General features: G+C 47.6%; 1 protein-coding gene and 1 pseudogene across 2 annotated transcripts in view; both read right to left on the reverse strand.

Annotated features, from left to right (window-relative positions):
• SEC14L1 (SEC14 like lipid binding 1) overlaps positions 1–24,695 on the reverse strand; it is a 47,943-nt gene that overhangs the window by 5,711 nt on the left and 17,537 nt on the right. For both annotated transcript variants that reach the window (XM_043905404.1, XM_043905406.1), the window contains 11 exons: positions 12,166–12,315; positions 11,908–12,039; positions 10,545–10,673; positions 9,582–9,816; positions 8,579–8,688; positions 6,281–6,470; positions 5,376–5,464; positions 4,262–4,332; positions 3,175–3,346; positions 2,726–2,860; positions 398–532 (listed from right to left, as the gene is read on the reverse strand). In XM_043905404.1, the coding sequence (XP_043761339.1) occupies positions 398–532; positions 2,726–2,860; positions 3,175–3,346; positions 4,262–4,332; positions 5,376–5,464; positions 6,281–6,470; positions 8,579–8,688; positions 9,582–9,816; positions 10,545–10,673; positions 11,908–12,039; positions 12,166–12,315 (1,548 nt within the window). The remainder of the gene's footprint in view (positions 1–397; positions 533–2,725; positions 2,861–3,174; positions 3,347–4,261; positions 4,333–5,375; positions 5,465–6,280; positions 6,471–8,578; positions 8,689–9,581; positions 9,817–10,544; positions 10,674–11,907; positions 12,040–12,165; positions 12,316–24,695) is intronic.
• On the reverse strand, positions 7,722–8,151 carry LOC122695468 (annotated as a pseudogene).

Raw genomic sequence — 24,695 nt, forward strand, 5'->3', positions numbered from 1 at the left:
TAAAAAATAATAAATAACCAAACCCAGCCAAGAAAAAACAGAAAATGCAATTGGTCCTGCTGACTGGAAACATTAAATTGAGGAGTTACAAACCTCCCCCCCAGGGGGAGACCTGCGAGGCGCACCCGTATCAAGGGTCTCGAGTGAAGCGGACGTGGAGACGCCTGCCTACTCTCTTCCTGGGGCCCTGATCAAGGGCAGCCAAGATCTGCTCTGCGAGAGCCTGCTCGCCAACATCGACAGCTACCTTAACTGCAGACCAAGTGTCAACATGAACCTAAAGACCAAGTCGGGAAAAAGCATCTGATTCTCCTAAACGACCCCCTACTAGGAGACCCACAGAAGAACCCTGTCGGGAGGGGAGACCCGGGCCCCGTGGCTTCGGCCTGGCGCCTACCTCGTGCGGGGCCCCTTTGAAAACGCTGGCGGACTGGTAGATGGTCTCGGTCCAGAGCTTGAGGTCTTCGTTCTCCAGCTCCTCCGCGGTCCTGTACAGGGCCTTGGGCACCAGGCCCCCCTCCGGCACCTCACACTGGAAACGTAAACACGGCCATTGAGAGCAGTGCCCACGGAGGCCAATCCCGAGAGCCACAGGCCGACCCGACATGCACGACTCCGTGGAACCGCTTAGGAAATGGTAAATACCGGCCGGTTCGTAAAATACCCTGCACTACTTAGGCAAAATAATTGAGAAAAACCACTTAAACACATGTGTCTCGCTTTAAGTAAATGAGAACAAGCTGAAGCTGATTTGCCACAACATTCACAGTAGTACGTGTGTGGGACAGCATCCAGTTACTGAAGCTGGTTTGTTTAAGAATCGCCGGGTATTTATATTGTGCTGCAAAGGAAAAACGTTATGTGAAGAGTTTTATTCTCTACAGCTACAGGCATTATTTCTATCATATGCAAGTATGGGCAAGATATATAATTAAGGGAGAAAGTTTAGTGTCTACCCCAGGTCAAATGATCAGTCCACACCACCAGCCAAAAAACCAATAAAGAGTGGCAACTTTTGAATTTGCTTCAAACAGGCTGAATTAAAATTTGCACATTCATGAATGTCCTAATTGACCCGGATATAATGACTTAACCCTCGAGTTCTTAAAATCCAAGTGCTTCCTGTGTTATCTGCCCTGGGAGGTGACCACACAGAGAAGAAGCGTGGCCGGCTCCAGCGGGCAGGGCAGCAGGACGAGGGAGGCCGCTGCAGTGACAGCAAGCCGGACAGGGCAGACTGGGGCGAGCGCTGCCTCTCGGCGCCACTCCGACGGTGGCACAGCAGAGCCGAGCCGAAGCCTTGGCCGAAACCTCTCAGCCTGAGCGGGGAGACCTCTGCTCTTATGGGGGGAGACCTCTGCTCTTAACGGGGGGGAGATCTCTGCTCTTACTGGGGGGAGACCTCTGCTCTTAACGGGGGGAGACCTCTGCTCTTACGGGGGGGAGACCTCTGCTCTTAACGGGGGGGAGACCTCTGCTCTTAACGGGGGGGAGATCTCTGCTCTTACTGGGGGGAGACCTCTGCTCTTAACGGGGGGGAGACCTCTGCTCTTAACGGGGGGAGACCTCTGCTCTTAACGGGGGGAGACCTCTGCTCTTACGGGGGGGAGACCTCTGCTCTTACGGGGGGGAGACCTCTGCTCTTAACGGGGGGAGACCTCTGCTCTTACGGGGGGGAGACCTCTGCTCTTAACGGGGGGGAGACCTCTGCTCTTACGGGGGGGAGACCTCTGCTCTTAAATGCACAGGGGAGTGGAGTCTCCGCCCACCCCAGCCCGGCTGCTTTCATCCCAAGTGGAAGGAGCAACCTCACGGAGTCGGGCTCTGATACACTGTGTCTGTGTGTCTCCACAGATTTGACCCCAAGCTTTAACGTCAGGGGTGCTGGGTGGGTGGGGGTCCCCTGGCTCACTAGCTCCCAGAACTGCACTGTGGGTCCATCTGCGATTCCTCGGAGAGGGACTGAAGGCCTGAGAACTGAGTTCAGCTCTAAACTCCTCTAAGAATCCCCCAAGGTCGCCCCAAGTTCCCATTAGCAGCTGAACATGTGAGCCTGCCAGGGTGGCCGCACCTCCACTTCTCACAGGCTCATTTTCTGTGAAGGGGAGTGGACTCCCTGCTGGCGTCACCTGCCACGTCAACAAGGCAATTGGACTGCTCCAGGCTTCTGTTTCCGGGGCCACACGGTCTTCAAGGAGCTAAACTTCTCTGACTCATCACACGCCCCACTCATCACAGTACAGGGGCAGAAGTGGAGCCCTCTGCCTGCTAACCCAGCCACGCAGTGTACTTCAAATCCTGCATTACATAAAAGAGGACGAGCTCCCTTAATTACCCCTTTTAAGATGTGTTCCTGACATTGTCAACGGGGCAACCTCTTTGGAGAATCAATCTGATTTTTTAACGTTTTAAAGACATGCACAGCTGCTCTGAAACAGTTACAGCATCTAATTCACGCAAAGCTGAGCACATAAAGGGAGCTGCAGTCACACTGATTCTAAAACAAGCTCTCATTCGTATTTAACAATGAAGAATGTGTATGTTATCAAAAATTACCTAAATGACTCTGTTTAGTTTAACCCAGGATCAGACAGATGCCAGCCAAAACCAGCAAAGTGAAAGACAAATAATCCACACAAAAAGTTCTGAAAATCATTTGTGTCAACCACACCCAACTTCCCTGCCCTCATGAGTAGTCAGACATGTTACCTGCCTACGTACATACCATGCACTCTCCACTCAGGAAATCCGGAATGATCTCTTTGTCGATGTAATCCAGCAGGCCTCCAGGCCCCTGGTAGTCATTTCCTGCATAAATGAGGAACTTCCTTCTGGTGTTGTCGTCAATGAATGGACTAACCTATAAATAATTAGAAAAGACCACACAGTTATACTTGCTCTGCTAGCTGCACTTCAAGGGTGAAAATTACACGCCGATATTGGGGGAGTGGGGGGGATTCAAGTTTGATACGCTCCTTCTGTAAAGTCTGAAGTATATGACATGAGGACACGCGAGAAAACTTTCTTCCCTTAAATAATCTGAGACACTGTGATCTCTCCACACTCGTCTTGTTTCTTGTTAACTAGTTACGAAACTTGGAGTCACAAACACACACAGGGACATGAACACGAGTGTGCATGCCTTCCGGGCAATGACCTGCCACGGAGACCCACCAGCGTCCAGAGCACGGGGAACACCCGGGGGGCGCGCAGGATCAGCAGGCGGCCCAGCGTCTCGGGGTAGTTGGCCTCCACCACCTCGATGATGCGAAGCAGCGCCTTCACGCCCGGCCTCCACAGGTGCCGCATGTTCAGCCCCTCCAGATCCACCAGGCAGGTCCAGGAGCTGCAGGCGAGACGAGCTCCGTTCAGCACGTGCACACTCGGCAGACCACGGCCCAGAGTGACTGGCTTTCCTTTTCTATGTTCTATACGGTTACTAGTGTCCATTTCCAAAAATACACTGGGTTTTAAAAATTACAGGGTAATGAACTCTACTATCTGCCTGTATTAAGACATGGGCTGCGTGCAGTAGGGCCAATCCCCAAAATACCAAAGCCACCAAGGGCTAAGGGACCCAGATCAAAGGTGTGGCCGTCCATCAAGGGAGGCCACCTGCTGCCCTGGGCCTGCTGAGCCCCCTCTACTGACCCAGCGGGGCGTGTGTACGGCATTTAAATACACGTGTGACTGGATGGCAGCACCGTGGTCTTTGACAAATGTTACCGAGTCAAGCACTGCGGCAGGGGCCAGGAACACAGGAGTGAACAAAAGCCCTCAGAGTCCCTGCCCTCCTGGGACTTCTGTGCTGGTCAACCATCCAGACCCTTCCCAGGGCCCACCTCTGAACCACTGCACATCTTCAAAACAGTCCACCATAACTGCAAGTTTGGTTTAAGAGCAGAGAATCATTTTTTTCTGTCCCACCTCCTCAGCATCCCCCCCAAAAAAGAGCAAAAACCAAGCACTTGTGACCCCGGACTCCCAAGGACCATGAAACCACCACAGGTCGACCCAGGCAGACGGGGAGGACAGCAAGGCCTGCGGTAGGAACACCAAAGCCCAGCAGCTGCCCTCACAGCTGACTACAGCACCCGTCCCACGTGTTTATCTGTCCCACCTCCTAGGGCATCATGGAAAACAGTAACTACTTAGACTTGGTCCTAAAAACCAAAGCCGATTCTGGCTTTTTAAAAATCAACTAGAAATACGCGACTCCTATTCCCAACAAGCTGGAGGGAGAACGGGCTCACACAGCTACCTGATAGGCCGGCCAAAGACCTTTGTGTTCTCTTCACACCGCCGCAGCCCTTCTTCGTTGATGGAAAGAACCTGTGTACAAGAGCCAGAGACGTTCCCATCAGTCTAAGGGGCTGACACGGCTGCATCCGGCTGCGTGGGTGACGGCAGCACCATGTGCCTCACGGAGGCGTGTAAGCCAAACGTCCACTACAGCCTAACACAGTCGTATGCACAAAACGTATCACGGAAGCAGCAGCTTGCTCTAAGGCAGGAGTGCTGTCCTCTGTGGTCCAGGGGACAGCTCCCCGAGATGACAGGGGTGACCGGGCAGGCGGGGAGGGCACAACCTGCTGATCCACATCCAGAGCGAGCGCGTCTGGAAGAGTCAGAGGTGAGTGTTGGCTAAGTGGCTACACTGTGGGGCCTCACGCACCAGCTAAGAGAAAGGGCAGTGTGACAACCGACCTCAAGTCTAGCTCAAGGGACCCCTTCGAGCTGGAGTAACAAGCCCTTCCCCAACAGACGCAGTCCACCCAGAGACCTGTGTGCACACGTGTGGAAGCGCCCATGGAAGCACATGCACAGTGGTGGGCACCACAGAAGAGGCAACAAGATGCCCACGGTGGGTAATTCAGGGTGGTGCTTCTCCGTGTGCCTTTTAAGGCTTCTGCTCGCTTGTTTCTACTTTAAGGTCAATGTTCTTCTCTTCGTGACTGCCCACGCTGTGCAGACTGCCCGGGAGGGGTGGGGAGGCAGGAAGGAGGCACTTACAGCCCTGACAAAGGACGCTCGGAGCCAGGACCACGCTGTGCCGGTGCAGAGAGCACCACCCAGAGGTCTGACCTGAGGGGGCCCCAGAGCAGAGCGAGGGTGGGGTGGCGGGACCCGAATCGGCCTGGGGTGGGGGACGGCGCCCAGTCCACGCCCCCGCGGCACCTTGCGCGGCTGTGCCCATGCTTCCCCACCACGGAAAACATTTTTTTAACTTTGGGGCCCTCTTCTGAAGTTTGTAAAATTTATGAATAGATCCTCCTTGCTAATTATGAAAGCGATACATGCTGCAGTGACAGGAACGCGGTCCTCTCCCACCGCCGCCGACACAGAAGGAAGTGAAGCCAGCGGGCAGAACTCACATATCTCAGTAGGGCCTCCTCGCCGAGGGCTCTCACCAGACCTTTGGTGTCCATCTGCCCCAGCCGGAGCACGTAGAGGGGCCGGCCGTCTGCAGGGGAAGGACAGGCGCCGTCAGCCCTGCTCCTGACCCAAACTGGGGGACGGGCGCCCTGCATGCCAATGGGGCACCAGGCACTCTCCTGCTCTGGGAAGCAGCAGCTGGCTTTGGCGGTGCCTAGAGGAGGCCCACCTGGTCTTCTCCCACCAGAAATGTAAAAGGAGAAAACAAAAGCCAATGGATGGAGCAGGTCACTAGCAGGGCCCCAGAGATGCCCCACCCAGGGTGAGCGGAGCCCTGCAGAGCTCGGCCTCTGGCTCTGCCCCCGTGCACTGACCACCTCCACTGCAGGGCTCGGGGCAGTAACCACCCCGCCTGCCACCAAAGCTGAGCCAGGAAGCCTGTCCTGCCAGGTGTGCAGAGCGGTCTGATCGATGGCCCCACACTGGATCATTCATTCAGGGATGCTGCTATTGGTTTATGTTTTGTTCACTCCCCAGGGAGAGCTGAAAATTCTGTTGTGATGCACAAAACCTGGCTACACGTTGTTACAGATACTGGGTTACATCACTGCAAAGTACCTTTACTAGCACTCTGCTCCTCAAAAAACTCTGCCTTCAAAGTTTTTTAAAATAAGTCAAACAAACTCCACCTGATTAAGGAATGAAGGGGAGCAAGCTGCCGGGCAGAGGGAGCAAGTGGCCAGGAAGCAGCGGCCTCGGGCCCTCCCTCTCTACTCGGCGGGGCACCCCCAAGGCAGCAGCGATAAAAGAGGCGCCCGCTCGTCCAGGCGGGGAGGGGGAGGGACGGCACACCCAAGGGCCCTGCCTGTCTCGGCACGGGCCCCGACACCAGGCCGCTGGCTACCTTTGTCGTGATGGTGCCAGCCGCCCGCGTAGTAGTCCCGCAGCACCTGCGGGGGCTGCCAGGAGTCGAGGATGTAGTCCACCTGGTGCTGCTTGCGCCAAGTCAGAGACTGACACATGGTCTCTCTGGCCTTGTCAATGTTGAAGTCCCGGGCGCGTAAGAACCGGAGAATGTGCTCATCTTTCGGGATCTATTGAGAGAAGGAGATGTTTCTAAGCAATGTGAAAAGTTGCTAAGGGGAAAAAGCAAGTTACCAAGGGAATAAGACTCCAAAAAGTCTCACTTCTTACTGACAGCGAGTTGCATTATTACACTATTTAAAATTAGTCACTACCAGAAATACCTTCCTTAATGCTTATCTGCATTATTAGTCTGAATAATCTTTACACTATTCCCGTTTTAGTTTCAGCAAAGGGGAGTGAAGGCCTAAGTAATTTCTTAAACACCAGCTGCTTTGATTCACTGAGCTAACCTACCAGCTTCTATGATCTGTGCACTTTCCGATACATGTATTACACGCAAACAGAAATGCAGGATACAGAGCAGAACTGTTGGTTCTGATAGTGGTGCTGGTGTCCTGACATACCGGAACCTTCTCCAGGTTCCACTCCTGGCAGCTGACAAGTCTGACAGGATTCCCTGAGTCAAACAGAAGGCCAAGGCCGTGTCTGGGTCTCCCGTGCACCAGCTGTCCTCGTCCCCGGCCACGTGCCCATGCTGCTGGTGCACAGATGAGGGGGGCGTGCAGTTGGCACCCCTGACTGCCCCCCTCCTGGGAAAATAAAGCACTGAGATGGCACAGTCTCCTCTCAGAAAGGACTACCATTACATGGGAGTGGCTGGGAAAGTCAAAGCCTGACCCCAGCAGTCACTAGACGTTAAGGTACCCAGCAAGTTACTGATCTTCTGTGTGTGCACAACAGGGGTGATAAAAGTAGCACCAGCTCATAGGGCTGTTGGGAAGATTTAATAAAGATCTCAAACCAGAGTCTAATGCACGGTCAGTGCTCAACAGTGGCAGCTCTGACCACAGGGGGCGTGTTCTTGTGAACAGATACAACGGTCCTTGGATATTGGACGCTGGTGACCAAGACCGACAGAATTAGAGAGCAGACCAGCGCAGGAAGCCAGGAACTACCCAGACACACGGATATGCCTCTGTCCCACAGTGGTCCCCCGTGAGATCACAAAAAATTTAATTCCTTATGAGGCTACTTACACCAAAAACTTCGAAATCAAAACCCAGGTAATTTTTTAAAGATTTTTTTTTTTTTGATGTGGACCTTTTTTTTTAAGTATTGAATTTGTAACAATACTGTTTCTGTTTTATATTTTGGTTTTTTGGCCACAAGGCACCTGAGATCTTAACTCCCTGACCAGTGACGAACCTGCACCAGAAGGTGAAGTCTTTTTTTTTTTTTTTTTTTATGAGACGTTTTGATTTATTACTCAAAAATGGTTCATTTTTTATTTAGCTTTCTGACTCTGTGCTTGTGCTTTCAATACTTTCACAACGATCTTCTGCTCTTCAATAAGGAAAGCACGCTTGATCCTGTCGCGGACACATTTAGCACACATGGAACCACCATAGGCTCGGCTGACGTGTTTCTTCGTTTTAGACAACCTCATGAGAACTTTAGGTCTCACAGCACGAACGCCTCTAAGTCAGCCTGGGCACACACCACATTCGGATTTTGGTGCTTTCCCAACCTTCTTGGTGTAAAGGTAAACAATTCTATTACCAGGGGTTCGGGACAGCCTGGTTTTGTTAGAGGCTGTATTGTAGGACAGCCTACGGCGGTATGTCAGACGCTGCACCATCCTGAATGCCTCTAGATGCCGTCCCCGGAAGAGGACAAAGGAAGGCGAAGGTGAAGTCTTAACCTTAAACTGGACTACCAAGGAAGTCCCAAACCCCAAACAGTTCTAATCTCTGAATAACACTGTGAACTACTTCCAAACCTCCTGAAAAGTAAAATGAATGAATATTTGGAATATAACATTGCTTTGTAACTTGATACGTAATTGTTTTTCAGACCATTCTCTGTAACATCTACAAATACACAGCTAATTATACACAGCAGGGCATCCTAACTTGCTACAAAGGACTCAGATGCCACACACGGAGTCACAGGTCCAGTGACTTTTTGACTGGAGGGACATTCCCACCTACGGCCATCGGGCACATTGACTGTGAGTCACTCGAACAGGACCAGGCATCCAAGGTTGAACAGCGGCGCCCCTGCACACGTGTGTGGATGCACGCGTGCACGGATGCACACTCGGGCAGATGCTCACTTTGCCCTTGTGGGTCTCCTGAAGCCACTGGCGAAGCCGGATCAGGCAGCTCTCCTGCAGTGGGGTCAGGTCGCCCAGGTATCTCTTGATGTAGTCTGCGTCTAATTTGTCTGCAATATAAATCATGGGATATTCTTAACAGTAAGAACACTGGGGCTTGAAGGCTTCCACACTGCCCCACTCAGTGACACTCCCATGTGCTCCTGGAGTCTGAGAGATAAATAAGCCACGGGAGACGGTGGACTCTAACCAGCCACCCAAGGGACCCCCAACGACTGTCTTTAAACCCAGTCACTGCAGAGTCACACGGAAACGTGCGCATTCCACAACACACCCAACTGCCACCAGGTCACCTCTATTTGCCAAGTATCAACTCTATTCATGGTATCACGGCTGTTATCAATATTTAATAATATTTAATTCAGAGGGCAAAGCTGAGCCACAGAGAAGGCAGGGAAAAATAAATGCCAATGATTCAACAGAACTTCTGAGGGAAGAATTTTCTTGTACTGTCTTACTTTAAAATGGGCATGACACTGAGCAGTTAAAAAGGGTGTGTGTGTGTGTGCGTGTGTGTAAGACACACAAGAAAGGCGTGGAGCCTGTCACCTACAGCTGTGTCTCTCCGTGAAAGTCACTTGGTTCCTCTGAGCCTTAGTTATTAACTCAGTTATAAAACAAAGACAAAAGCATTTCTTACCTAAAAGGGACTATTATTAAATGAGCAAACATTCACAAAATGCTCAGAACAGTGCCTGGCATCTACGAAGCCAAAAATGGGTATGCTGATGATATAACTGTGTTAACCCCTTCCTGCCCATTTTAAAAAAACTGTTTCTTCATTCTAAGAAAAAAATAAAATGAATGTGTTATGGAAGCCAGAGGCAAGGGGACAATAACAAGATCCATTTTCTGTTCGTGTCACAGCTACGTGTCCCAAGAGACAAGGGTTCCAGGTCAGCCTGGAGTCTTGCCCTCAGAACGAGGCCCCTTGCAGACTCACCGTCTGGGGTCCCTGCAGTGGGCTCGGGTGCCCCGCTCGGGGTGCTGAGGGGCTCACTGCTCAGCCCTTCCTTGAGCGCGGGGTCAGGCACGACGACGGTCAGTGACGCTGCTGGTTTCTTGCAGGACAAGGACGTCTCCAAAGAGGGGGCGGCAGCAGGTGGAGTCCAGCGGGGCACAAATGTGATGCCTTCTTCCTCTAACTGACGAAGGTAGTACTCAATGATTTCCTTGCCCTTGGGAGCAGAGCCAGTTTTAAGGTTAGTACTATTACACTGAGCTTTGAAGTCACTCACTCCTCATGGGTTTTGAAAACCATGATGAAAACTGAGTGACTACAGAACAAACAGGAAAAAGAAAAGCCAAATGCTCTTGTGGGTTTTTCCCCATAATTTTACTTCCTCTTCTCTAGAGATCTAGGAGATCGTGTCTCAGATGGCATTTTTTATGCGACCAGTTACACGCACTGCCTGACCCCCTGGTACACAGGAAGTGCTCTGTGTCTCAGTCCAGATGCCTCCAGCAGCACTGAGAACAAGTCTTGGGAAGCACCCCCTAAGCCCATATGATACATCTGACACCAAAATGCCAAGCTGATGAGCAGCAGCAGGAAAACAAGAAGGAAGCTTCTTCCAGGGAAGACGCACCTCACCTCCCAAGGCCTGGGACCCAAGAGGCCTCCCCCAAAGTGCCTCTTCAGGACAGCAGGGCCTCCCTCAGCGGGCCGCGGACCCTGGTCCCCACCCCGCCCTGAAGTTCCCAGCAAGGAGCGCCACAGCCGGCGGCTGCACGCTCGCCCCTGACCTCCACCAGCAGCCAGCGTGGTCTGTGGCCCCGACCCTCCCCTTTCACTCGCCGGGACCCCTGACTAACCCACCCCCAGGCTCCTGAAGGGACCTCCAGCTTGGACCATCTCAAGAGACTCCTGCCCACCCCTCTCCATAAAACCCCAAGGAACACTCACTTTTTTAATGTTGCTGGTATATTGTTTCATTGCAATTTTTTCTACTGTACTTTCAAAACCAAAGAAAGATTTAATATCTAAACTTGCTGACTGTTCAAAACAGGTCCAGTCTTCATTTTCAGGGTGAACCTGTAGGTAAAAGAGAAAGTATTTCATTAATTATACTGACAACTGAGAATATTATTTGCTCCTCAGTTCACTAGTACCAAGGGAAAAAAAAACACCTATTTTACTAACAATGTTATTATCACGAAAATAGCAGACGGAAAAATTAGAGAGGTTCAGAATTATGAAAAGACTCAAATAATATTTCTAAAATATTCTAAAAATGACTATTAAAAGGAAAGCTTTCTTTTCATGCTTGGTAGTGTCATTCATTTATTCATTCATTCACCATATTTATCGAGTAGTGTTCTCTATTACAAACAAAACCAATACCCCTGCCCTGCGAAGGTTACAGTCTAGCAGAAGACCGACATTTGACCATAAACATAATAGGTAAGAAGTTATGTCAATGCTGGAGGATAAGCGCCATGGAGAAAAGCAAAGTTGGTAGCAGGGTTAAAAGGACTGGAGAGCGGTTTACAGAATTAAATAGGATGCTCAGGGCTGGCTTCATCGAGAAGGGGAGATCTGAGCGAAGCCCGTAGGTAAGGATGGGCGTCGAGCAGAGGTCTGGGGGCAGAGGGAGCAGAGACCAGAGGCCCTTAGGGAAGCACGCCGACGTGATCAGAGACCGTGAGGCAGCGGGCAGGCCCGCGCACGAGGCAGGCAGGACACAGAGGAGAAGAGTCAGAGAAAGCGCAGGGCCTCGTGAGCCACCGTGAGGCTCGTGGGCTTTTCCTCTGCGTGAACTGCAGACACGGCAGAGCTCTGAGCCCTGAGAAGGCGTGACGCGATCTGACACACTTTAAACGGATCACTCTGGATTCCGTGTCAAGGATACATTATAGGAAGGTGAGGGGGGAAGCGAGAGACCTACTGGGTTATTCCAATACTCTGCTCAGAGAAGTTCCTGCCCTGGGTGGTGAGCAGGGAAGACGGGAGGGAGATAAATGCACTCAGATCCAATCTCAGAGGGACACACATTTCAAAAGTGTTAGCGTGGGCCAGAAACGACATGGTGTACTCATATTAAAGAACAAATCAGGGCATCGCTTGGCCACCTTAACTGCCACAACAATGCAGTCCATTCCGTAGGACACACCAGCTGCCACCCTGCTGATCCCACGCATCAGAAACCAGTGGCTTTGTGTGACGGAGAACTGCCCTCACAGAGACACGCACTGCCTAACGCGAGGGCCGATGGCTCTCAGAAGACCGCGCCCCCACCTCCCTCCTCCTCCCGGGTGCAGCTACTCACGCTGTAGCAGCAGTGCTCGTTAATGATGACCCGATTAGAAAATGTTTCGTTATGGGCCTCAATGTGCAAAGTACGTTCCCGAGAGTTCAGTGAGTTTTTCTGGATAAAATAAACGTAATCAACTCCTGCAATCTTCAAAACAGAAACAGAAAGAAAAAAGGGTTAATGAATAATAACACCCCAGTGCAACACAAGCAATAAGCACAAATCCATGTTGGTTTTGGGGGGATTGCCTTCTAAGGTGTTCTTTCCAGGTACCTTTTTCAGCAGTCGAGGAGCGTCTATATCCAGTTTGCAGCGCCTTTCTATAACGTGAATAGCCCCATCTTCACTCCTGAATTCATTCACAGTGTCACTGTCCACAAACATTGGAATCAAAGGACAGGTAGGGAACCTCCTTTCATAGGCCTGTGAACACAAGTTTGAAAAAAAAGAAACTGAACAAAGATACAGCCTGGCAGTCTGGCATTGATGGTCTCCCTGGAATAAAGGCACCTCTTCATACACACCAACAGTTATATCACAGCTACTTTCATCTTTACACCTTAAACTTTCATTATTTGAAAACAGAAAAAGACATTCTGTGTGCACGGACTGGAAGACTCAACACAGTAAAGATGTCAGTTCTCCCCATATGGATACAGAGGTTTAACGTAATTCCTTTAAAATCTCAGCAAGATTTTCTTTCACAGCTTATGGACAAGAGTACCTTAAAACTTACACGGAATGGCGAAAAAACGAAAATAGCTAAAGCATTTTTGAAAAAGAAGACGATGTTGGGAAGCACCCCTTCCCATCTCCGTATGAACGCTCACGTTGCGGCTACAGGAATCCAGACTGTACGCAGGGGTGGCAGGAAAGACACAGAGCTTGGTGGGCAGAGCGGGGAGCCACAAACCGACCCCCACAGAGGTGCCCCCACTGGTGTTCCCCCGACAGAGCTGCTAAAGCAATTCAACGAAGAAGGATGGCCTTTTCACAAATACTACTGGAGAAATTACACATCCATAGGGGGAAAAAAGGAACTTGATGAACCCCATACTTTTAAAAACTATCTCAAAATGGATTATGAACTTAAATATGTTTGTAAGGTATTTTTAAAAATTTATTTTTTGACTGCACCATGCAGCTTGTAGGATCTGAGTTCCAGGACTGGGGATCAAACGTGAAACGTGGGCCCTCGGTAGGGAAAGCACAGAGTCCTAACCACTAGACCACCAGGGAAGTCCCTGTAACATTCTTGAAATGGCAAAATTATAGAAATGGAGAACAGATTAGTGGTTGCCAGCGGGCGAGAGGGGAGTGGGTGTGACTGTAATAGGGTAACAGGAGGGGAACCCTTGGAAGATGCTCTGTCTCTTGACTGTGTTGTGTTGATATCCTGGATGTGATGCTGAACCATCATATTTGTTGTGATGCTGACATATTTGATGTGACAGTCTCTTTGGATGTAACTACTGGCGGGGGGTGGGTGCGGAATGGGTAAAGAGCATGTGGAATTGCTCCATAATATTTCTTGGGAATAATATGCTATTAATATCCTATAAGTCTATCATTATTTCAAAATACAAAAACTTAAAAGAAAGAAGATCTGCTATATAATTTGTCCAAACTTTTAGAAAATGCACATAGGCACCAGATTTAGTTTGCTCCATAGCCCTCTGTGAAGACTACTGATCTAAAGATACTGTTGAATTCACACTAGAACTGAAGCCGTCCAATGGCTCACAGGCGTGGATGGGCAGGAAACCACAGGACGGGGGATGACAAGTTTCTGTCAGTGAGAAGAAACCTGAAAAATGAAGCCCAGGGCTCGCCTCTCAGTTCTGCTCCCCATGAGTTAGGAAAGGCACTGTCAGATGCCACTCCCCTCTCAGGCTGCAGGAGAAACAGGACAAGGGGAACTGAGACATCCCATCTTAAAACTAATGACAACCAGGCAAAGACCTGAGGAATAAATTTATGGTGCTGAAAAGATTAATCTGAGTGTGGAAGTGGCACACACTGCTCTGACTCTACCTCTAAAATGGTGGGAGCAGTCTCAGAGCATTATCATGCTAAAAAGTCTTCCTGGAGAAGTTCCACAAGCAGTCACAAGAGACCCCATGAAACACCAGAGCGACGGAGCAGCCCCTTCACTCAGGATGCTCATGACCATCTCATTCCAAGTGACTCGGTTTTCTGCATGTATCTCATCTTCTCTCCATCACATTATAAAGTTTCCCCAGTCTGAAACACGTATGCCGCACTCCTGCTGTCCGCGTTATTTACAAGGCACCAAGCCAGGCAACATACGGGAGGGGAAGAGGAAGCAGACAGTTCAGGAAATGGAATCAGGGAAACACACAAGTGTCCTATGAATAGGCAAGTGCTCTAAGGGCTCAAGGAGAAAAGAATAAACAGCTTGGAGGGATGGAGGCCTCGGAAGGCTCCAAGGGAGAAGAGGTATGAACGCTGGGCCTCAGCGTGGAAAGGTCTGTGCACAGTCAGCGATGAGCGGAGAGCATTTTCAGGAAAGAGAACCCAGGAGTGCGACTCTGAGGAAACCTCGGGGTGAGCAGGGACCCACGGCCAGCAGGGGAGGGAACTGGCCTGCGACAGTGTGACCTGCGACACTGTGACTGTCACGCTCCTGCTCGGCACCGACCACGTGGCCAGGCCCCCAGGGTGGGTGCACGTGTGTGTGTGTGCGGTGGGGGACCAGGACCAACAGAAGGGCCTGCCTTCCTGGAGCTGCCCTCCTCGCGGGAAATGAGGGGATGCCACCATGTGACCGGATGGTCTGGAAGGGAGGCAGGACTCATGTGGTGACCAACTGTATTTGCTTTTTAAATGTTTTTACTTTGGGACTTGAAAATACATTCTTCATACTTAGCTACTCCTCTTCATTCAAATATATTCTGAAACCCGTAACTGCTAGCATGCGATATAAATCACAGGAAAATTCTCTTCATGCCTTTTATAATAAACAACATTTAAGAAGTTTATTCAACTGCTGAGATCATACCTCAGATGATTCAGGCCTCAATGAGGCCCTAAAATTTGTTAGTATTAGGTACTGCACACACAAACAATTCTAGAAAAAAAAATTGCTGAGTATCCTTTGTTCTACACACTGACACTGTTTAAATTTTCCTACATTAAAAACAAAATGGCTTTGTACATTCCAGCACTATGACACGTCAAGAAACTGAGACTACAAGGGCTTCAAAAAAAACACAATTCTTAAGTTACATAAAGGGTAGAGTAAGTCCTTAGCAAGAAACAACCTATACTCGGCTCTCTACCACTTAAGTACCTATTATATCATTTGCAAAATACCCACAACATCCTTTAAATTCCTGAAATAGAGTGGTCAGCATAATGCATTACCCACACAGGCTAGCCCTGAATTTAAAACAGAAAAAACTTTCCATTCCCTGTAAATCTATCCTTCCACATAGACTCGTATTTGCAGAGACATTCATTTTCACCTCAGTATGCCCCAACCAGATGGTATCTGAGGTACCCAGGCTAAAGAGCCACTAACACAGGAGTCGACATGTTCCCCCCCAAAGCTCTGTCCGTGTGGAAAGTGCTCAGTAAGCATCTAGCCTCCTCCCTCCCCTCGGCTACAGGGCAGAGACCAAGTCCTACTTCTCTTTGATTATCAAGAAGAAGGACCTTACTCAATGTCTGACACAGAGTCACTGTTCAATAAACATTTTTTGAAATACGGAAGAAGAGCTTCCTAAATAAATCAATGAGCCCAGCTTTTTGTTTCTGTGCTTACTCACCCTGGCTTATCTTTAGGAGATATGTGAAGCTATTGAATTTTGTGTACTGTTAGCACAGAAAACTCTAACTTTCTAGAGGATTAAGGGAAAGGAAGACTGAAAGAAGTTGACAACACTTTATAATCTCTGAGATTGCTTAGGATATCAGCAGTATTCTTGCCTGGGAAACCCCATGGTCAGAGCAGCCGAGTGGACCATGGTCCACGGGGTCGCAGAGTAGGACACGGCTTAGTGACTAAACCACCGCCACCACCACCCTACTTTTCAGCACAAACTATAACCTATAAAGTTTCTGAAGCCTCTGAAAATTAGAAGCATTCTAATTCTATTAAAAATATTTTATTTAAAGCATTTACGTTCTAGCTCTATCTGGAAGGGCCTAGAAGATATGACACCTCAGCTACAATAAGCAAACTTAGCATCCAGTTCCTATTTTCCAAATACTACTCCCTACTAAAAAGGAAGCTGTGCTCCTTGGAGAAAAGGCTGATTACCAGTCTGGAGCAAATAAAGGTCAAGGTGAGTCTGAAGCATTTCTTACCAGAAATTAAGAAAGTGCTCAATGACTGATGGGAAACCAGCCTGAATGGGTTCCCCTCGTCAATCCCTGGATAACTGGAGCACCAGAAAGAAAAAAGGTGATAAAGCATTATAAACCATACAGAAATACTCAAGAAAAATGGGCTGGGAAGGAAATTTAACAGAAAAAGATCATCTAATTATCACAGAAGGAATGACAGAATTAGAAAAACCACATTCTGCAACCATCAGTTTATAACAACTGATTCAAACAAGGATCATCAAGGGATGCTACAGAAAGGGGGTTGCTGGAAGACACCACAGCCTCAAATTATGGTCCTGCTGGTTATGAGTGACAAAGGCACAATAGAACCGCTATCGTGGAAAGGTCTAGTAGACACCACCTTCACCAAATGACTGTCTGGGAACACGTGACAATCTGATGGGTGCAACGGGAGCACACGCACGCACGAGTCCTCACGACGCCGCCGGCGGACCCAGCCGGTCAGGGGCGGCCAGGCCCGCCCGCCCGCGGGCCCCGCAACCACCAGCCAGAGCTTAAGGAGAAATCTGTCAGATGGCCCCGGCGGGGCAGAGGTTAAGACTCCGCCTTCCAATGCAGGGGGCGCGGATCCAATCTCTGGTCAGGGAACCAACATCCCATACGCCATGGGAGTGGCCAAAAATTAAAAAAAGAGAAACTGTCACTGTCTTGAACAAAGAAAGCAGGGAAGTGTCTAGAATTAAGACAACTGAAGAGACAGGGTTATCGAAAGCAATGCTGCCCTGGCTCCTGGACTGGAATAAACATAGCTCCAGAGAACAGTTAAGGAAATGTGACCATGTATTACACATTAAGTAGTATTCTATCAGTGTCAGATTTCTCAGTTGTGATAATTACAGTTACATAGGAGAACATCTATTCTCCTATTAGGGTATTTAGGGCGAAAGTGTTAAGATATACACAGCTTACTTTCAAGTGGTTCTACGGAAAAGAAAATGGTATATGTGTGGGAAAGAACAAAATAAAACCAACATGTTAGGTGAAATGTGTACAGGTGTACAGATGCTCACTACACTTTATCAACTTTTTTAATAGAAATTTTTCAAAATAGAAAGTTGGGAAAAATATTAACAGGGAAAATTCACATGAAAACCAACAGTGCCTCTGCACATAACTGATTAAATACAACACTGTCACAGTTCCCACGTGAAACTGTATACGAGGTCAGGTGTGCCCGCAGCCCCAGCCCAAGGCAGAGGTCAGGTGTGCAGTCCAGGGGGCCCCCCTCATGGGGCCTCCTCCCCCAGCGGCTTGCTATCGCTCAGAGGTGAGACACAGGCCCAGGGAACTCAAGCTTCTGGTTTCTAAATCCTGATTTTACGAAGTGACCCTATTTTTAAAACCCTGTTTGGGCCAAAGAGCCCACACTTGCAGGCCTTCAATTTTATTTCTGCAGGAGGAAATCTCCAGAAGTGAGGAAGAACCCCACGTTTCAACCATCATCAGGTTCCAATCACTGTATCAGAAAGAAAAGCCAAGGGAATGTTCAAATGCCTTTTTTTTTTTTTTGCCTACTATCTGCAGTATTATCAAGTCATTTCCTAATCACACTCAATATTTATCTAATACAAAAACCAAGAAAGGCTGAAGGAAAGTAACTCTTCCAGAAGTAATTGCTTCAGAGGGAGAGGCATGTTCTTTGATGTCTCCTCTTAAAAGAAAAAATTACTTTTGGAAGAAAAATAACCACTGTCGTCATTTGCTGGCTCTCTCTAACACAGCGGTCATTTCGACGGTAAAAGCAGCCTTACAGCCTTTTCCACTCGCCTCTGAGAGGAGGGCCGCTTCTCAGTGACAGCTCCCTCCTACCTTCCGACACTCACCCCTCCTCTTTCAAAAGGGATTTCTGAGCCTGCAATTTGGGAGCTTGGCAACAGTACTTTCAGTTTTTAACCAAACTTTGAATGCAATTATGACATACTAAAAGCTATTACTGTGCTAAAGAAAACCATATTTCAGTGAAGACATTTCAACCTGTGAATTAATAAGCTTAACATTGTGTTCTGCCAGGAAAACTCAGATCTGAAAGAAATTCCATTTAAAGAACCCACCTTTAAATTGAACTCTGTTCATACCCAATTTAGCCAAAAAACTAAGCCAGCTGCTTTCCTTGGAGAAACCTGGCTATCCTATGGCACCAGACATGACCTTCATAAAGAGGTCGGGTTTACACTGGAAGAATCAGTGAGTGAAAAAGCTAACTGTCGCTTTAGACTCTCTTAGAAATTGAAGTCATGAAGTGACCCATTAGTTGCTCAGCTGTGTCCGACTAGAGGCAGCCCTGTGGACTGCAGCACTCCAGGCTCCTCTGTCCGTGGGATTTTCTGAGCAAGAATACCAAAAGCGGGCTGCCATTTCCTTCTCCAGGGGACATTCTCGACCCAGGGATCGAACCCGGGTTGCTGGTGCTCAAAAAAATATACAACCCATCAAGAAAATGGACCCAGTCCCTCAGAGTTGTATTTCTATTAATTCTGCCTCTGAAATTACACATATGTAAAGAGGGCCTGTATATGCAGCCCTACGCCAAGGTTCTAGAGACCACACAAGTGGAAGACATAGGAACATGCAACTGTCACAAGGCAGCAGGGGGCCCCCCAGGAGAGGTGAGCAACAGGGAGTGGGTTGAAGGACAACGCCCTGCCTGGCTGGCTCCAGAGGCTTCTCGGAGGCAGTATGTCTGCAGGGGGTCTTGAAGGGCGGGCAGCTTTAGAGAAGTAACCAGCAGAGAAAGGAACATTCCGGGTTGGGGGGAACAGGAGTAGAACCAAAAGTCAGCCAAGCTGGATGAGTCAGTGGCTGCAACTCAAACGCAAGATGACCATCTAAGCCAACTGCAGATACGAAAAGTGACGACGGCCCAGGGAACCCAGGGGCCCTGTGCTGTCACAATTCAGCCCTGGTGGGCCCTCGCGGTCCACCTGGAACGGAGGTTCCAAATCAGATGCTATTTGTGAATGACTGCTCATACATAACAAGATAGTAACAAAACCAAAATCTGTGGATATCTGTGCCCTTTGAAGGAAAAGTTATAAATCAGTTAGTCATAACATATACTTCATTCATCCAATTACTTACTGACAACCCAATCAGATTAGCTATCTTCAAAGCAGTACAAGATTAGCAAATGAACAATGGTAAAATGGCACACACAACTATATTAGGTAAGTTCTATATTCATCCCAAAGTCACTTCCCTCAATTCCCAGTCTTCAGATGGCCCAATATATCAAGTCATAACAAGAGGATTGAAACCTGCTAGTAAGATCAAACAAGAAAATATAATGAATATACTAAAACTAAAAAGATACATATAAAAATTTAATGTGCCCCAAGCCATTTCCCTCTAAGATAAAACATATCTGAAGCTTAAATTATGAATTTCATCTTATACAACCTCAGATTCCACGATCCCAATAACACACTTTTTACAGAGGTAGTATTTAGTCTGAAAGACTTCAGGTCAACCCGTGGTGCCACAGATCTAAGGAAAGGGCATTTAAGAGACTTATGCAACCCAACAAAGGAGGCTGATTTCTTTGCTAGAGCCTTCTCACTGAAATGCAATTGTGTGACGACTGCGGAAGGCACAATTATGGCTGAAAGAACAGATGGTGAGAGCACGGCTCACACACAGAATGCACCAAAACGCTCGCAACTACAAATATTTTAGACAATTTTTTTTTAAACCAGGAACACATCCTTTTCTCCCAACACCTACCCTCACAGTTAGCACACAATGATTTAACCAGCTCTGTTTACTTTTGATAAAGTAGCCATTTCATCGTGTATTATTCTACACAACAGAGGGGGACGGGCAAGCCCTGGAAGAAATGCTGAGGGATTTTGCATCAACACATCACAGTTGCTTTTACTCACATCTACTCCTTTGCTCCAAGAGTTCTAAACATGAAATGTTTTTGTTAAAGGATAAGAACTTTTGTTAACAGACTGACAGAGCTACTGGATTTTCAAATAAAACTCAAAGGATAATCAGGATGCTTGACTAACTGCATCTTGTGCATGTTAATTCATACTAGAAAACTATGGCCCATTCTTGTCCAAACTACTTCCTGTTTCTGAAAGATCTCAAGACTGACCTTTCAGACAAGAGCCTGGGGCCTCCATACTTCCAGTGGGTTTATTATCTCGAAGACAATCATGTGTGACGTTTCTGACTGGTCATCTGGAGTCATCTGTCCTTAAAGCACTGTTACTTGGTGCAGAATGCCAGAGGTTCCCAAATTTTGGTTCATGGCACCCTTGGAATCTCAACAACTTTTTGACCGTGCCCCAAGGCCAAAGGAAATACCACTTACTAGATTATGGGGTCCAAACAATTTAAAAAGCATTTGGGTCTTAATAACTTAGTAACCATTTGAAAAATAATCACTTATTAAGTAGGAGAAAATGTTTTTGCTTCAGTCCTAAATAGCCAGAATGATCTGAGGACGTGTGTGTGCTCCTCTTAGACTCACGCTGCCGCTGCTCTGAGTTCGGGCGGCACACTGACTTCGAGCACAGAAACCACCACGAAACCCCAGCCACATAAAGATGCAACACCATCGAGGAAATGCAGTGTGGTCCCGAAACTGCGAACTACCCTGAACTAAGAGTTTGCAGTGTTTATGAAATGTGGACTATCACAGTGCTTCCTCAAACACTGAAACTGTCCTATAGCCCACGGGTGCTCTGGGGTGCCTCTGAACACACTTTGGGAACTGTGGTTCCAAGGGCTCTAAACTTTATTCATTTATTCACAAATTCCTCTGCCTATAAATACATTATTCAAAATACAAACAGGGACTTCCCTGGTGGTCCAGTGGTTAAAAAATCACCTTGCAATGCAAGGGGACAAGGGTTCGCTCCCTGATGAGGGAACTAAGATCCCATATGTGGCAGAGCAACTAAGCCCACGAGCCATGACTACCGCGCCTGTGCGCCACCATGAGCGCCTGTGCGCCACCATGAGCGCCTGTGCGCCACGACTACCGCGCCTGTGCGCCACCATGAGCGCCTGCGCGCCACGACTACCGCGCCTGCGCGCCACGACTACCGCGCCTGCGCGCCACAATGAGCGCCTGTGCGCCACGACTACCGCGCCTGCGCGCCACGACTACTGCGCCTGTGCGCCACAATGAGCGCCCGGGTGCACAGCTAAGACCCAAGGTAGCAAATCAATCAGTAATTGTATTTTTTAAAATGAAAACAAATGAGCTTCAATCCAACTGATTATCCTCTACTATCAAACTTTCTATCAAATATAAAAGGTCCAGTGTTCAAGTTAGGTTTCCAACTTCTGCATAAAGGCCTTGAAAAATCTAAGAGGGGTGAGCAAACTTTTCACGTTAGTGAAGGGCCAAACAGTAAATATTTTCAGCTTTCTGGGCCAGACAGGTCTCTGTGACAAATATTCAACTCTGCCTTTTGAGGACAGAAGCAGCCACAGACAACATGTGAACAAACTGAATAGAACTAGGTTCCAATAAAACTGTATTTATAGAGACGGAAATTTCATACACTTTTCACATGCCATGAGATAATCTTGAATTTTTCCCAACTGCTAAAAAACATAAAGACCTATTTTAGCTGGTGTACAAAAACAGACACTGGGAAAACTGATTCTGGGAAAGACTGAAGGTGGGAGGAGAAGGGGATGACAGAGGATGAGATGGTTGGATGGCATCACCGACTTGATGGACTTGACTTTGAGTCAGCTCTGGGAGGTGGTGATGGACAGGGAAGCCTGGCGTGCTGCAGTCCATGGAGTCCCAAAGAATTGTACACGACTGAGTGACTGAACTGAACAAAACCAGACAGCAGGCTGTCGTGTGCCTACTCCTGATCCAAGTGATTAACTGTAAGGGGTTCCATTTAATTATTTTCCCCCAAAACTCAGGAGTTATTTTAAATGCCAACCAGTCAAAACCATGAAGGATAAAAATTTGAAATAAAACGAAGGATCATAAGGCCAATGGACTATCACTTGTACTTAACTGCTCTCTGTTACACAACGGGGTCTCAACTTCTAAGTTATGCACTTCTAACTTATGCACACAAATCTGACTACATACATTTAACTCAAGAAATAAGTGGGAAGGAGAGGAGAACATGAATGTGAATACGGAGGGTAATTCTCACCATTCCACTCAATGAACAGATGCGCTCTAGAGCCACCTCTTCACCTCTTCTATAATCTACAGCCACCAACCACATGTGGCTATTTAAATTTAATTAAAAATTAAACAACATTAAAATTCAGCCCCTCAGTCTCACTAGCCACATTTGAAGTTCAAGAAATTGCTCTGATCTTGGCTGACTCACAATGTTAACTATGGTGATGGTCTCACAGGTTTCACACATGTCAAAACTCATCCAATTATATATCTTTAAAAGATAAAGTTTATTATTTGTCATTTACATCTCAATAAAGTGGGGAAAAACAATAAAAACATAAATACATATAGTTTTAATTGGCAGGCCAACTCTAGGAAGCATTTCTAATAGTGACCAGTATTTCCTGATAAAGAAGCTTGATTTACCGTCATCAGCACAGCAGGAAAACTCCAGGTTAAGTGAAAAGGAAAGCAGCACCAAGGCATTATTAATAACTGCCAAAAACAGGAAGCAACCAAGATGTCCTACGAAAGGTGAATGGATAAACAGTCTGTGCGTGGTACATCCACACAATGGAGCCTTATTCAGCAATAAAGAGAAATGAACTATCGAGCCACAAAAAGAGGTGGGAGAAATTTAAACGATTATAGCTTTGAAAGAAGCTTATGTGAAAAGGCTGCAGACCAAATGATACCAACTATCTGATAACTGGAAAAGGCAACACTACTGAGAGAATAAAAAGACCAGGGGCTGCCAAGTGTTGGGGAGAGAAGGTAGGGATGAAGGGTGGGGCACAGAGGAGTTTTAGGGCAGAGAAACCACTCGGAGGACACTGTCCTGATGGACACAGGACAATAGACATTTGTCAAAACCCAAAGGCCTGTACAACACACAGTGAATCCTAGGAGAGACGATGGATTTTAGTTAATAACAACATATAAACACTGGCTCACCAACAAAAGAAACACACCACACAAGACGTGAGGACGGGGGAAGCCGCAGAGGAGTATATAGAAATTCCATACTACCTGCTCAATTTTCCGTAATGTAAACCTAAAACTGCTCTAAAAAGTATAACCTATTAAATATGAAAGAAAGGGAGTCATGTAACACCTTGGCCAAAGGTAACAGCCTATTAACTACCTGAGCTATTGGAAAATTTTTTAAAAGTTCTTCTAAGAAGAACCTAGAGAAGTTCATAACATCCTTTATTCAACATTCTCTCCAGCGACAGGCACTGCAGAGCAGGCAGCCGGGATGCAGGAGGGAAAGACCAGGGCCGTCCCCGCCGAGGGCTCTCATGAAGGGGCCAGCAAGGCAGGAGCAGCCCCCAGCACCATTGCCTAGGGGGAGCCTTCACAGCCGCATGGCAAGTGGGTTCACAAAGGTTAATGCACGTACTAGGCAGACTCTTCCTAACAAATGAGCTTCTCCCCACTTTAATGAGGAAACAGAGGTTGAGAGAAGTCAAGTTCCGGAATCTGAACCCAGAGCAGCGTCACATCTCAGGGGACAGGCCCTGGGAGAGAAGACCCAGCTCAAGACCCAGAGAGCGCCTTGGGAAGCTTACTCGGCATTGTTGAGTAATTCATCTTCTTCATCTTCAATTTCATCTTAGTTTCTTCATTTTTGATGTGCAGAATTGTAGAAGATTAAGAAAAAGAAAATGGAAGAGTGTTTGGCAGCCCTGACACAGAGTAAGTACAATACTCAAAAAAAGAGGAAAAAGGCGTCTGATCACTAAGCAAAGACACTGCCACCCACAGTCCAGGAACTGATTTAGCTTGGCACAGAAAGAGGAAAAGAATCTAATGTGAATGGCTTAAGAAAAAAAAAAATCACTCTCAAAACCCTTGCTCACCAGGCTAAAATGACAATTTTACCTTCCATGGCCCTAGAAACACAAGATGTAAATAACATGAGACTTGGCTGGAAACCATTTTAAGTTTATAATTAGCCCACTTAAAAAAAAAAAAAAAAAGGAACCAGGTGTGAATAATATCATAGAGGTCTCTTTTCTTCTATAAGGAAAAAGAAAAAGTCAACAGAAATAAAGATAGAAATGACACCATTTCAACTTAGGGATTGAGAGTAAAATAGTCCCTCTGTAGTATGAAGAAAATACAAGAAATATATTTAGTTATATAACTCATTAATTCTACACTTAACTCAATTGCTAGAAGCAGATATGGCCCTGATGATTTAACATGACCAAAGCTGGAAAGAGAACTTTCATAAGATAAGTGGGGGGAGAGGGACTGCTGAGGAAACAAGATGTTCCCTGAAAGGTTTTGGTTACAGGGAACCCTGAAT

This window comes from Cervus elaphus, chromosome 5 (assembly GCF_910594005.1).
Source record: "Cervus elaphus chromosome 5, mCerEla1.1, whole genome shotgun sequence".
Classification (NCBI taxonomy): Eukaryota; Metazoa; Chordata; class Mammalia; order Artiodactyla; family Cervidae; genus Cervus; species Cervus elaphus.